At 36.9% G+C, this 14,640-nt stretch overlaps 1 protein-coding gene across 2 annotated transcripts in view; it reads left to right on the forward strand.

Moving 5' to 3' along the window:
• The window catches only part of LOC135694436 (ras-like protein rasD), a 16,777-nt gene extending 5,654 nt beyond the window's left edge, over nt 1–11,123 (forward strand). The window contains exons 2-8 of one of the 2 annotated variants that reach the window (XM_065213180.2): nt 978–1,473; nt 3,684–3,819; nt 5,713–5,731; nt 6,599–6,618; nt 8,177–8,410; nt 9,269–9,358; nt 10,308–11,123. In XM_065213180.2, coding sequence (XP_065069252.1) covers nt 3,736–3,819; nt 5,713–5,731; nt 6,599–6,618; nt 8,177–8,410; nt 9,269–9,358; nt 10,308–10,436 — 576 coding nt within the window. In that variant the 5' untranslated portion in view covers nt 978–1,473; nt 3,684–3,735 and the 3' untranslated portion in view covers nt 10,437–11,123. The remainder of the gene's footprint in view (nt 1–977; nt 1,474–3,683; nt 3,820–5,712; nt 5,732–6,598; nt 6,619–8,176; nt 8,411–9,268; nt 9,359–10,307) is intronic. The other variant, XM_065213179.2, reaches the window with a different exon arrangement.
• Nucleotides 11,124–14,640: the final 3,517 nt, after the last annotated feature.

Below are 14,640 nucleotides of genomic sequence, written 5' to 3' on the forward strand. Positions count from 1 at the left end.
CATGGAATGTCAAGATCGATGTCTCAATCAGATTCCTCGTGCTAATGAAAAAAAAATTTCATAGCTTTCGAAAAAGTAAGCGTATAAATTATTCGTTTTTTCTTGCAGAGGTGGCGCCAGAAATCTTCCGATAGAGGGTCTGGAGCTTCCGACAGGGGGGCTAAAATGACTAAATTAAGCAGTTTTCGTACGTTATTTTGTCAAATTTGCTCCGACAATAGCCTAAAATTTCCTCCGATGGGGGGCTAGATGATTCCGACGGAGGGGCTGTAGCCCCCCCTAGCTCTCCCCTGGCGCCACCACTGATTTCTTGTTTGGTCTGTTTTCTAATGTACGCAGCTTTCTCAGATGCGGCGTTTAAAAAATGTGGCATTTATTACAATTTCTTGGCTGAAAGTTCAGCGTTCAATATGAGGCCGCGTTTATCAGAGGGCGGCTTTCTTTAGAGGAAATATTGTATTGAATTGATTTTATAGATGGTAAATGTAGATCGGGACAAGCACATTCTATAGTTGCTCTCGGTTACTGTTTGGGGCTACCACCCTCTGCTGCCAGGGGTGGGAAAATTTTCAAATGTTGATTCTTCCAGCGGGCTCAAAAAGGCACCCCTTGAAGCAATTTTACTGATACCGTCTTTCTCTTGAAATTTAAATCTAATCTACGGACTGAAAAGTATTTGATGGTTTTAGTCGATTTCCTGGTGTCGCTGTTATACGCTTTAGCTTATACAACCTAATTCCAATTGACTTTTCTTCAGAAACAGCAAATTCTCTCATATCCCTTTCTCTCGTATATTGTAACTATTCTGATTGGTTGAGAGTTACACGTAACTTGTTTTGGATGTTGCACCCTGCTTAAAATTCAGGTCAATGCAGATTTATTTCCTTTTGTTGGTGTATTTATAGGAATTATCCCACGTTTTCACAATTTTCTCGCGGTTATTGCAACAACGTAGGACCACAGAATTTTTTCTCTAGCTTGGCTGATCTGTACAGACTGCTAGAAGGCCTTGAAGAGAAGCCTAACGGACGGTCACATTGAAAATCTGACGAATAGCTCCGCAGTCGTGATCCATGGATTGTTGTGTCGCTGGGTAGCTGGATCGCTTTTTGGGTTGTATACCTTGGATACCAGAGCCTCAAGAAACCGATGCTACGGTTATAAATCACATTCCTGAAACTAAAGCCCGCCGCTTAAGAGACAGAGACAAGTAGACATTGAGCGGTCAATGAGCCATTCTGTAAAAATCAAAAATTGCGTCAAAAACGAAGGAGCTCAGTTCCCTGTGGCTTCTGCCCAGTACCCAATTGTCCCAAGATCTATGCTTCACATATGAAAATCTGCCATGTGAGGACTACTCGGAAACAAAAATCTTCAACTTTTAAAGACAACAATCTGCCGAGACACTTACACCCGTCCGTCTCCTTGCTCATTTCCTGAATTTTTAGAAACAGTTAGAACTCTCGGAATTACGTAAGATTATCTGCAAATTATTCGTTTTGCTTCCTATTCACTCGCCATATTTGAGCCACATGCATCATTCGGGTTTGTATATCCAAGGTCAGGAAATTCTAATAAAGTTGAAGAAGCAATGGCTGATAATGGGATAATGGCGAAATATTTTCTTTCAGAGTTTATTGGTTTGGGGGATTTTTCTTATGCCCATTGCCCCCCCCCCCCATTTTCGTTGGAGGCCATGTAGGTTGCAGTAAAAGCTAGTTTGTGTTTCAGGCCCCTTCTTTTAAGACATACACACAGGGGCGAAACTACTGGGGGGGTATGGGGGGGTGCTGCACCCCCCCAATCTTCAAAAAAGCAGATTTTGTCGGGCAAATTTATGGCTGCTAGTGTATCTGTCGGGCAAATCTGGAAATTTTCTTTAGGTCGCACTTTTATTGCTACTTTTTGCCCTAGATTGGCTTTTTAATTCATGGTCTTTTCCCCCATCTTTTTTCAATCTCCTCCCAGTTGGGGAAACAAAACAGAAACGAGGCAAGAAACAGCAACATATATACATTTCTGTCTTTCGTCCGTCCACTGATCAGCGCTTTCGTCTGGAGGTCAACGCGCACATGTTTATCTTCGCCTCGAGATGAAGTATTGATCGACAGCAAAAGTATAGACAGAAAGTAAAGTGTGTTTGATGCGAGAAGGAAATGAACACTGTGTATACCCCTCCCCCCTACTTTTTGCAAAACAAGAGAGCTTTTTACAAAATCTTTTGTTGTGATTTCTAAATTTTCCCTTGACAAGCCCCCCCCCCCCCCCTAAACGTTCCATCCTGCCTCGGAGCCCATAGAACACTGACAGTTTTAGAAGCATCATGAATCAAAGCATGAAGGATATACCATCTCGGAATACGTTGTTGAGAAAATCAATCGATATTTTCTTTTCCAAATGTATGAAACTTTCATTCATGAAATCAATCATGTTTTAGAAATTTAGGTCAGGACATTTGAAGAAGACATCATTTGGATTTTTAAACATTTCATAACATCAACAGGAACATAATAAAACTATTTACAATAAACATGATCAAACGTGAACACCTTTTCATTACAACGTGGCGTGAACAACTGACTAATGCAACTTCGAGGTCTAGGAACGAGTGAAGGATTAACCGCGTGCTGCTCCTTCACAACAATACATCCATAAGGAGTTATGCCCCAAAATTCTCTTAAGGTTTTACACTTACGGTTCGAAAGTATTGCACCCTTCGCTAGAAAATAGTCATACAGACGCCAAAGTTTTTTAACTAAAAAAATATGAATAACCATAACAAGTAACAGAAAATTTTTATCAGTTCAAGCGGGAAGTAGTATAAAATTTATCAAGAAATTGTAGTTAAGATATGAATTGCAAAAAATCTTTCGAGTTTATTCTATTTCTGAACAATATCCCTACTTCAATCTCTTTTTTGAATTGCTCTCTTAATAGCTAGGTGATTTAGAAAGTGAAGACTTTTTTTATAGAAAAGACAGGCCTTACAAATGCTTGCTTATCGGAAACAAATGTTTATAGCCAACACCAGAAAAACTAGAGACATATTTTTTGACTCAAAACAAACAGCCTGAGTCTAAAGACCCTCTCTCGGGCTTCCCCATGATTTCAGCCCTTGAGGCGATGTGCTCTAAAAATGAAGTTCATGTAGGACACGCCCTTTAATCAAGCATGCCACGCCCTTTAGTCGGGCAACTAAGCTTCATACCCCCCTAATGAAAATAGTTAAGTTTCGCCCCTGCATACACAGTCTAGTAAAGGCCTGCAAGAACTCGTGTGCTAAGAGCCTCAAGCCATCAACTTTACCGAAATCATTATTATGATATTGATTTTCTGATTGTTGTTGAGGGAGGGGCAGACGGTGAGAATTTACAGCCTCGAGATCTTGCCATATTTTTTTGATACGATTTTTTCTAGGCCCTATGTCAAGAATCTACACCATGTGTTACTTTTCTTGAAGTTGCCTTATATTAAACTTCACCCAAACCAAAGTATTTATGTACCCCATGTATTCAAAGACGAAGGTTCTCACATTTCTTTCTTTTACAGTTTGCACATATCCTCGTCTTGTGTAACATTGTCATGGAAAATAATCTCAGCAATAAACAGGGGTGTTGTTCGACATCAGTATTCTTATTCTCAAGTCAAACAATTTGTAAGAAATGGTATTTTTTTCTATCTAGAAACGAAATGAGCAGTAGACAGTAAAGGCTTGGGCTCACGAAGGCTTTTGGAATGTTACGCGTATGTGTTGTAGGAAGTGGAGGAGTTGGGAAAAGTTGTGTCACTCTTAGATTTTTAAAAGATGAATTCACAGAGGTTTGTAGCTGCAATTTTTTTAAAATCATTGAATACTGAATCTCTTTTTCAAGAAATTTTAAGGGCAAAGATATTGCAATAGACAGATTTTATGCATCCTCACGGGAAAATCTTCCTTTCATAAGGTTGGGACGTCTACTTCTGACAGAACAGCGAAAAATAATGTTTTGAAGAAATTCCATGATATTTTCCTAAGACAAATTTTTAGTTACCATAGCAGCAGCCCTAGCTTATGCTTTCTGAAGTCTGTTTTTAACCAAAAGTTTTTAACCGATAATCCTTGTGTATAAATTGCTCACATGTAGTAGAGCTTTTAGCATAACATCTTCAGCAGTGGCGGCGCCAGCCACTAGGCTCTGGGGGGGGGGGGGGGGTACAAAGAGAAAAAAATTAGGCCACACGCTTTATTAGCGTCCGAATCTTTTACCAAAAAGGAACGCCAATTTTACGCGAAGGGACGCCCTTTAGTAAAATTTGATTACGTAAGGTCAGTTTCAAAATCATAGAATTACATCACAAAAAGTACATTGCCATAATGTTGCCCAAACATTTTCTCATCGAATCTAGACGAAATGCAATATTCATCCTGCCGAGAAATGGGGGGAGGGACGTGTACCCCCCGTTACGCTTATGTGGGCTTGTTTTCTAGAAGTGCAACCAAATGTAGGTAGAGGCGGCACCAAGAGGGTTTGGGAGAGAGGGGGTACTTATCTGAACTGAAGGTAACCTACTTCATTGTTCTATGATAAGATAAACGCATTAGGTAGAGATGTTTCTACATAAGACCTTATCATTGAAATGGGACAGAAACCTGGCTTTCTGCGATAAACTAGTCATGGAGCAAAATGATTGCGCCAGTTGCCTCCTGCACTGGGTTTTAGAGTCTCAAAGAGGATTCGAATACAACAGTCGAAGAGTGGCTTCAAACCTCTTTTCTCCCTTATGGCCCTCCTTTGTTCGACATAACACTTTCACAGACGCTCTGGTACTCAGGGCCGCCAAGAGGGGGGTGCAAGAGGACAAACTCCCTCAGGGCCTCGAGGTCTAGGGGCCACATAAAGAAATGATTTAAATTTTAAGAATATAATTAATTAAACAGAGCAAATGTATGCCCGAAAATGGCAAAACATTTTAAACAAATTCAGGAAAATGACTGCAAAAAACGTTCAGAAATAAATTTTAAGAAAATCTGATGGGCGTGGTCGCAAAAGATTTTTTCGCGGAAAACTCTGAGCACCCTTCTGGAAAAAATGGTAATATATGTGTTTTGTCACCATAACTACCACTGCAAATATCTGCAAAAACATTTTCATAGACTTGTCATCATCTTAGAAACAACTATTTGAAGTTATCAATGATACCAAAAATTGTATTGTTAGTTTTATTTTTCAGTTTGAAAATTATTTTGCTTTTATAAGTGGGTGATATTTCGACACCATCTGAAAAACCATAATTTTCATTTAAATCTTTAATGATTGTGTGCATGTCATTGTAAGTGATAAATTTCATATCCAGCTTTTGTGATGTTTCATATTTATTTATTGTAAAAACTGTTTCGCAATTTGTATCCAATAATGATTGCAAGCTGGCGGGCTGTATCTATGTAAGCTGTTCTCTGTGCAAATTTTTATCATCCCCTGATGTTAAAGACTCATTGCTAACAATGAGCCTTTGCGACAGTGGTAAATTATCCAGGCGACAATCCAAACAATGGCAGTAAACTTCTATGGATTATCCATAATTGATTTCAGACTGTCTGAAAATGCATTATGGGATGCTTGCGTAGCGCAATGGCTCATTGTTAGCAATGAGTCTTTAATGATTCTACTTGCACTGTATAATAACTTTTATCGTAACAAATTCTTAGTTAATTTGGTTATTTTTTTCTTTCAGTATTACGATCCAACGATGGGTAAGTGAATATCTTACAATTCTAGTTAATATTGTTATCTCATATTTTTATTTTAAGTCACGAAAATTGACACATGTATCTATGATGAAAACAACATATTTAATAAAGGTATCATCATTGAATATAAAGAAAACAATATCCTACTTATGGTACACCTGAGGACAAAAGTGGGGGTAATGGAGCTATTCAATTGGCAACCGGGGGCAGGATTATTGTGGCGAAGTTTTACAAGGCTGGACTTTAAAGCGTTTTACATCGAATGAATCCTTTTGTTACCACATATACTGTCGTCTTTCACTCTTTTTTTATACCTTTAAAGATTGGCACTCATCCTGTTGATCAAAATTTAGAATACTCATAGTCAGTACAAATATAATTCATGTAATTCCGAAACGATGTTCTAAGTTTTAGAATCTTAATGGTGCTTCGTCGGTGGATATTCATTCTTGTCGGCGAATAAATCATAGCCAATCCACTATTTCGGCAAATGGACCCTAGGCACCCCTCTAGGACACAATACTCAGCGTACCATGCCACAAAAGTTCGAGCGCGGTAATGAAAGAGAGGAGCTTCTCCGCTTCTCTGTCGGGTCTTAGATGCGGCTGCTTGCATCCCACCGCTGAAGTTCTATTTAATTTCTAATGTAAAAACATGAGAAACTACGAGAAATGAATGAACCATTTATGAATAAGCCATCTAGTTTATTTTTGGCAGAAAGCAAGAAAGCAGTGTATGACTAGAATCCACTTAACTATGCTATCAACATATGTGTTTCTTTTTTAATTATGGTGCAATGGCTACATTTGCTTTTACTAATTTATTGTCCCTAGGCAAACAAAATTTGAAACATATGTTATTTTTTTTCAGAGGAAACATACCAGACTGAGGTGAGATGCCTTTCACTTTGCTCGATGTCGTTCTACTGCGAAATTTTAACGTATTTTTTGCAAAAAATTTCTTTGAATCCATTTTGAGAAACATCTACGAACGTTCTTAAAAATGGGTTCTGTAATGACAGTTCTCCAGAGTGAGTGTTCTCCAGAAATTTTGATCGAGTACTTTCATGAATAAATGGTCCTACCATGAGCTGATTGTAAAACATTGCCTCGGTTGCTTCACAAGCAGCCTCAATTCTATCTATTTGAAGGATAAATGATGAGAATCAATCAAGGAACGTGCACCGATCCAAAAGTGAAGGGGCTGAAATTTTGGGCTCGGGGACATACCACCGAACTAATTTTAGAGGCCACGCCCTTTAGAACGCCGAAAAACGCCCCTTTTAGAAAATGCTTTTTTCCATCCTTGTATAAAAACAAATCGATTCAGAGAAGAATTCAATTAAGTGCGGGGAGGGGGGCTATAGCCCCTGCTAGCATGTCTGGAATCAATACAATGCAACAAGTAGATAACTCAAAGAACGAACATTTCACAACAGGAAAATATAGTATTTCGCCTTGTTATGTGCTGCGTCGGTAGACTAAATGTAACGAATAAATTAAAATATATGTATTTATTTAGCGGTTGAAGCGTCATTATGGTAGCTGCAAAATTATCCAACGTTGTTGAAATCGTTAAATGTTTGCCATTTGTTGATTAATAGCTGCTAAGGCCTCACGTCTATTGGTGTGAAATAACATATTTTATGACACGGGATAAGCTTGACTTAGTACGAATAAGCTGCATTGCTGAATTTATCACCGTTCTGCTTACCATGCCTCAGTCGTACCACAGTATAGAGACACGAGCAATGTCAATAATTTATCAGCTGTTTGACGAACTAATATTCGTATGAAAAGAACTTTAATCTCTGCTTCATAAAGTAAATTAAAGCTAGGTAAATAGTTTATTAGCTATTTATTTTCAATTTTTATCTCAATCGTTGCCTGCTGGTGTGTTCCTTTCATTTCACACATGACATCCATTACAAGAAACAGGAACCTTTGTTTTGCATAGTCTATGGTTCCGTGGATGCCTAAGTTTGTGGACTTTTCTGCGTCCCTTAAAAATTGATCTCAGCAATTCAAATTAAACTTTCCATATGTAGTTGAAAATCTCAGAAGTTCAGTTAGCGTACCAACAACTTTTTATTTCATTTCATCCAATGGAAGGATCACCCTCAATCATAGATTCGATGAAGAGGCTGCTTGCACCATTGAAACTTGATTCTAGTATTGAGGTTTTCAGAACCTATTCTTCCAGCTTTCATCTTTATTTCAAAACCTAATTCCCAGGTGCAGCTACCAACCAGTTTCTCCCAGTTTCTGCTTTGTATGACATTTCTTGTGTTTCTTTAGTTCAGGATAGGTAATTTTGTTACTAATTATGAATCTGTAATCAAAGACCTTTATAACTCTTTTCTAAATTCTTCCTTACTTGTTTATCGCTGTTCATTGATTTATTTGTTTCTTTTGTTTAATCATCTTAATTGACTGTTCTTCATTTCAGATGATTTATTCTGGCAGAAGTCACGAAGTTGAGATAGTCGATACTGCAGGGCAAGAGGAATTCACATCGTTTCTAGATTCATCGTTGGCAACTGGGGATGCCTTTATGATTCTTTATGCTATTAATTCATTATCAAGCTGGAATGAGCTAAAAACGCTGCGATCTAAAATAAATCAGGAGACAGAATCTTTAGGGAACAGGAAAGTCCCCATCATAGTTGTGGGCAACAAAAGGGTTCGTATTTGAATTTCAGTTGTAGATTGAACATTTTTTTTAAATTGATTGTGCAGGCAGGTAAGATCTTTTTCGTTGCAAAACGATATTATGGCCTAAAATATGTACCAGTACCCTTGCAATAATGGTTTTGAAATTAATTCTGGATGTAAAACCAACAATATAAGTTGGTTATAATTTAATAGAAAATTTCTTTGTTTGTCTATTTTGTCTGTAAATATTATAATGCACAGATTCTGAATACCAGAAGAGATTTGTAACTGATGGAGAGAAACATGAAAACAATTTACGAAGCTAGATGTTTTTCACAACTGCGTTTTACAGATATCTTATGTACTGTTCATGTTATTTAATTTTCCTTTCGTCTTTGAATGTTACAGAAGATGAAGTTTAAATTAAAATGCTCATCTTTCTTTTTATAAATATTCCATCTAATTCTGTTTGTCGAAGTTGTATATGATTAATGCAATATTTTATCATTTGTTTACATCATTTTTCTTAATTTTTTTAACCAAGAGGCGTATAAAGTGGGAAATGGTGTCTGGTACCGCCCACTTAGCAAGATATGGCTTTCGAGATTTTTCCAAATTGGAAATATATTGTTTGCACTAGGGGAGAGGCAGGCTCATTACAATTTGGCATATTGAAATATTTTTTGTCGCAGTTCAAACAATAAGATGTTTAGTCTCGTTTCATTTAATGACGTTTCTCCCTTTTGAGAATACTTAGGGTGTGGCGGTCTATACTTTTCTAAATTCCCTCACTTTCCAGGTGCTGCGTACGTAACAATTTTAAACAGCTGTGCCTACATAAAAATGCGATCTTGTCTTAATTTCTGATTTTGATACTTTGAAACAGGACTTAGAAGATGAAAGAATTTCCCTACCAGATGACCCTGAAGAATATGCAGCGTCTATTGATGTTCCTTACATTGAAACATCTGCAAAGGTTTGTTTGTACTTTAAAATGATGATTGAAAGATATATGCTTATATTTATTTTCTTCTATTGACCAATGATTTAACTTTTCTGTTACAAGAGTTGTGTTTGAAATAAGTGGCTCGTAAAGCAGTAGACCGGGCAGATGTTTTAGCTTCTTTAATTCAATCATTTTTTTGTTATCGGGTCATAATTGGTTATAAGGTTTTCACTGCCACTTCCTCTTATTCCTGCTTTCAAACTCATTAAGCCGTCCTAAGAAATTATGATTAAATCCAATAGGTCAAGATAGCGACGGGGCTAATGGGCTTCAGCTCACAATTTTTCAACCTGTCTCGGCTTATGATATTTTGAACCTTTTTTCATTTTTTTCTCTGTCTGTGAGCTCTTATCCTAATTATTTGACTTTCTTTTTTGATATGGTTGAGTTTTTATCCTGAAAAAGAGGATATTTAATTTTAATGCTAGGTCATCAATGCTAGGAAACCTATAAGTCCTACACTTTTAGGCCCAGAATATTTTCCAGTTTTGAGAAGTAGCTATGTCAGTTTGGAATACACAAGAGCAGTGTTAAAAGGTCCAATTTCTTTTCTCTTGGCTCTTTTTTTAAAATATAGGAATTTTGATATGACAATATTTCTAATTCCCTGATAAAATTCAATCAAAATGATTGATTAATTTTAAGGGGCTTCGGTTTATTTCGTTTTTTTGTATTGGCTAGCATAGACCAACCACATCGAATGACCGATGACCGGCAAAATTCCATCATACCCAATGCCAAATACCACGAACTTAGTCTCTAAAAAAGAAAAGAAAAGTGAAATGAACCAAAATTGAAAGAAGGATGAAATCAAAGGATTCATTCCTGCTTTCCAACCATGAATTTATTTCCAGTTTTTTCAGTTTTTCAAAGCCTGTGACCCAGGCCCTGACACTAACAAATGTTGAATCCCTTTTAGACTGGGTTTAATGTGAAAGAGGCCTTCCAGCTGATGTTACGTCAAGTAGAGGCTGTACAGCCTGATCTGCTGTTGCGGAAAAAGCCAAGCACAAGGGACAGAAAACAAAAGGATTGTGTCCTTCTTTAGACCATTTTGAAATTTTGCAAGGGAGACACACGGTAGTTTCAGCATGAATCACGTGAAATCGTCTGAACGCATCAAACATAAATTAAGTTTGGTTAGGAAGATAATTTTTTCATGTTACTCTTTTTGTATTGATGTCGAATCATGGGGCCAAGACCGATATTATGGATAGTGTGAAAGTTGTCTGTCCACTTGATAACAGAACACTAAACTAATCCGTTTATTTTTATCATTACTTTGTCAAGAACCTATATAGTTTCAACTCTTAAGACCAACTCTGATAATTAGTTGAAAGAATGAATGGTATCCGCCCTCATTATTTAGGTTTACTACAGGGACGCCGGCTTTACTGAATCTGAAAAATTTCAGTATTCTGTCTTTAAAGGTTTTATTACATTTGTAAACATACCTTCAAACTACACCCTTCAGACTAGACTACATCAATTCAGACTTTGCTAAAATATACTGCAAGATGTAAATTTATTGTCTACAATTACTTTTTTGAATCACCTCGCAGTATGTTTTTGTTACTTCACTTTTCATTGTTAGGAAATTCATTACTGTATTTTTCTTGTTAAATTTGATGTTTCACCAATGTTAATTAGCTTTAAGCAGTCTAGAATTACAATCGTTCTCTCGTTTGATATTACTGAATGAGTTAATTTTCTAGTTTATTCAGTTTTATTTCAATGGCGTCAATTTATTTTCCATATGCTATTTTCACTGCTATACGATACCAATTCAGTCTCTTTAATTAAATATTTATTGGTGTTACTACAAGCCCAACGTTTTCATGTTTCAAAGCTAATCGTATAAATTAACAACTTAATGTTTAACATAGGTGGTATAAACACCTCTGTCTTGGGGACTGGGCATGAAAAATGCTTATATGACGTCACATAACTGACCGGCTGGCAGTGTGCAGGGCCGCGGAGAAGATTTATGGGCCCCCTGGTCAGGACGAAAGATAAATAGTAAAGCATGCCTTAGGCAGATGTTTCTAGGGGGTATGGGGAATGCTCCCTGAAAAAAATTTTGAAAATGAAGGTTGCTTAAATTGATCCTGGGACTATTTTGGTTGCTAGAATTGCGATGGTGGCTATTTTGGTTGCTTAAATTGATCTGGTGGCTAAACTGCTCTGGTGGCAATGTCGGAAAGTCTAAGTTTCTCACCCCTCCTGTGAATTTTCCTATCTACGTCATTGTCTGGTGGCTATTTAATACTTCTGTAGGCTGTTTGATATAATTTGAGCATAACATAAAGCATAGAAATTAAGATTTCTTAGAAATTTTGAAAATCTTAGAAAATGGAAAACGTTTAATTCGTTAACTATATTCGACCACAGCCGATGCACTGCTGCAAATAGATGCGTATGCTATAGTGTAAATCTGTATGACATACATATTGCTGTATGTTGCCTTGTTGCAATCACACTTTTAGGTACCATTCGGAAGTTTTTTAACTTCTTTAGCCCAATTCCACAAAGGTGATAGATTCTTATTATAAATATATTTAACACTCAGGCAGTCAAAATCTCAAACTGCTTCTACCTTACTTCATTCATAGACTTTTGTCTCTAATGACAGTTTATGTTAATAGAGAGGCTGGATTATTACTTAGAATTTTTTTAATTGAGTTATTATTTATGGGCCCCTATAGCCAAGGGCCCCGGGGTCAGTGACCCCCCTGACTCTCCTCTCCTCAGCACTGGCAGTGTGTGAAATGGTACAAGGTTTGTCCTTAATCAGGCTATATTTTTTAATAATGCCTATTTGGCACCGAAATTTGTGAAAATTGTAAAGCTTTTCAAAAGCGAGCCTTGGTTTATGTTATCAATTAATAAATATTTACAGGATTAAAATTACAAGAAAATGACTTGAAAATTGGTCTCAAAGTCGACCTCCATTAAAGACCACGACAGTTTTCAGTCAGGGTCGTTGAAGAGACAACAAAGAGGAAGGGAAAATTGAATCTACTGTCAGCTATATACCTCTCGACATTTCTCTTCCATTTTACAAATGTAGGAAGAAAATAAGGCACAACCAGGCCAGCCTTAACTCGTCGGGGGTGTTGCTATTGGGGACGTAAAGCGGGGTGTGTCACCTCTCCCCTAAATTTTTCCTGAGTTAGTCGGTGAATCTTCAATTATTTAAAAGGAAACTTAAGTTTTTTTGCTTTCGCCGTTGAATTTTTCTTTTCATGATCCTCCACTCCCAAGTCTGGATGGTCTAGTTAAGCCATTGATTTTCTTCTTGTATCGAGGTAGATTGCCAGGATAATAGCTTATACACCCTGACACGCTAAGTAGCTTTCAAGCTCCATTATTAAGTAAAATGTATAAAAGCAGTTGCACTTCCCCCATTCTTGTTGAAACGAATGTTCTATCGTTTGCACGAAGCAGTCTTAGTGAATGCCAATCTTAACTGCTTTTTGCGGTCTTCCTGAAATTAGTCTCTCCGATAAGGTTGTTTAAATATTCATTACATTTCATTATGGTCTCCATTCTGGTGGAAATTCTGCGATAACGTAATTGCATATTGCAAATTTGGAGTGAAAAGGCAGCGATTCGTCAAGAAAGAGGTAAATTTTCGATTTTATGCAATGTAAGCGTTCTGGAAATACCAGTTTTTTAATATTCTCGTACATGAAAATTTATCGAGGCTGGTAATGAAGTATCTCTTATTGGATAGCGGAGAAATAGCCCTGGTTTTGTGCTTTATCATTCGAATTCAAATTTTTACAGTAGCTACTTAATTGTACTACTGTTGTTTATTTTTATGGTACTGAGACCAATAAGTTTTTAGCTGATTAGAAGCTGAGTGGATAGCAACAGATACCGTTCCTTCTCTTATTTTGCCCTCTCCTTCTCTTTGCCCCTCAATATGAACTTTAATCCACGACAGTTTGTTTCATGTTATTTAATTTCAATTGAAATATCGATCCTGCTTTTCAAATCCCGAGACCACACTTTAGAAATCCAGGGACGCCAATAGGACACACTGAATGCCAGGGCAAACTGAAATGCGAGGGGCAAATCACTCTAAGAAAATCTCGAACACCTTTTGTGAAAATCCTATTGTTTTATCTGAAAATCCCCGGAAATCCTTTTGTTTTAGGCAAAATCTCGTACGCTATTTGTGAGAGTGAATCGCCCCTCGCTAAACTGCTTACACAGAGCTTTACTTGCACACTTGGGACAACAATTGGCACAGTTAACTAGGCTGGATAAACATCATGATTTGTTACAGTGACCTAAGCAACGTACTGCCCTTTAATAATTGGTGTATAGGACAGGACGGTTCTAAGTTGCAATCCCAGTTAAATTCAAAGATTGTTTTGAAGTGTGGTTTTAGTTATCCCAATGAAATATAAACTCTTTAATTATTACTTGTGCACGGGGAGGCAGTAGAATTATTTTCACTTGATAGAACATATAACACGTCAAAAGCAATTGAGCTCTTTGTTGCAAGGGATTAATGGTAAGCAATCTTCATCTCTACGTTTTACCATTATTACTCATACCTGGAGCCAATTTTTAAGCTGCAATAAAAGCTGTCAGAGCTATTTCCCATCAACCATTTCGTTCTCCCTCTCTTCCCATTTTTAAAAAGCCCAAGCTTCTCAGAATTCAAGACATTTTTCAGCTAAGACTATCAACATTTGTTTATGAATCTATAAACAAGAAAAATTCCTCTTGCTTTCATGATGGGAAAATCCCTCTTTCAATGCAAATATTCACCAACACGCTACTAGGCAATCAAATCGCGATAATTTGTTTTTGACTCACAGGAACAGTTTTCGGTATGGCCTGAAGTCTATTCGATATACGAGAGCAAAAATGTGGAATGAACTACCTGTAGAAATTTGAAATTCTCCTTCAAAATATTATTTTAAAAAAATCTTAGAATATTTTTACAAAATAACATAGTAATCAATGATGGTTTTTTAACTTAGTTTATGCATAGATAATTTTTTTCTGTGGAAGACTCAAAGCAACTTACAGATGAATTTTTTTATTTTAAGAAATAAAATTAAGCAGAGAGCATCTTATTTACTAGGGGGTGCTTTCTCCTCTACTCTGTATTTGTTCTGTTATGTTTGTATTAGTTAACAATTTACATTGTTTATACTTTTAAGCTTAGATTATTTCTAATTTGCAACAAGTGTATGTATCCAGTGGAAATTAAAATAAAACTGAACTGAACT

Source organism: Rhopilema esculentum, chromosome 8 (genome assembly GCF_057945365.1).
Source record: "Rhopilema esculentum isolate cy_ngs chromosome 8, ASM5794536v1, whole genome shotgun sequence".
Lineage (NCBI taxonomy): Eukaryota > Metazoa > Cnidaria > Scyphozoa > Rhizostomeae > Rhizostomatidae > Rhopilema > Rhopilema esculentum.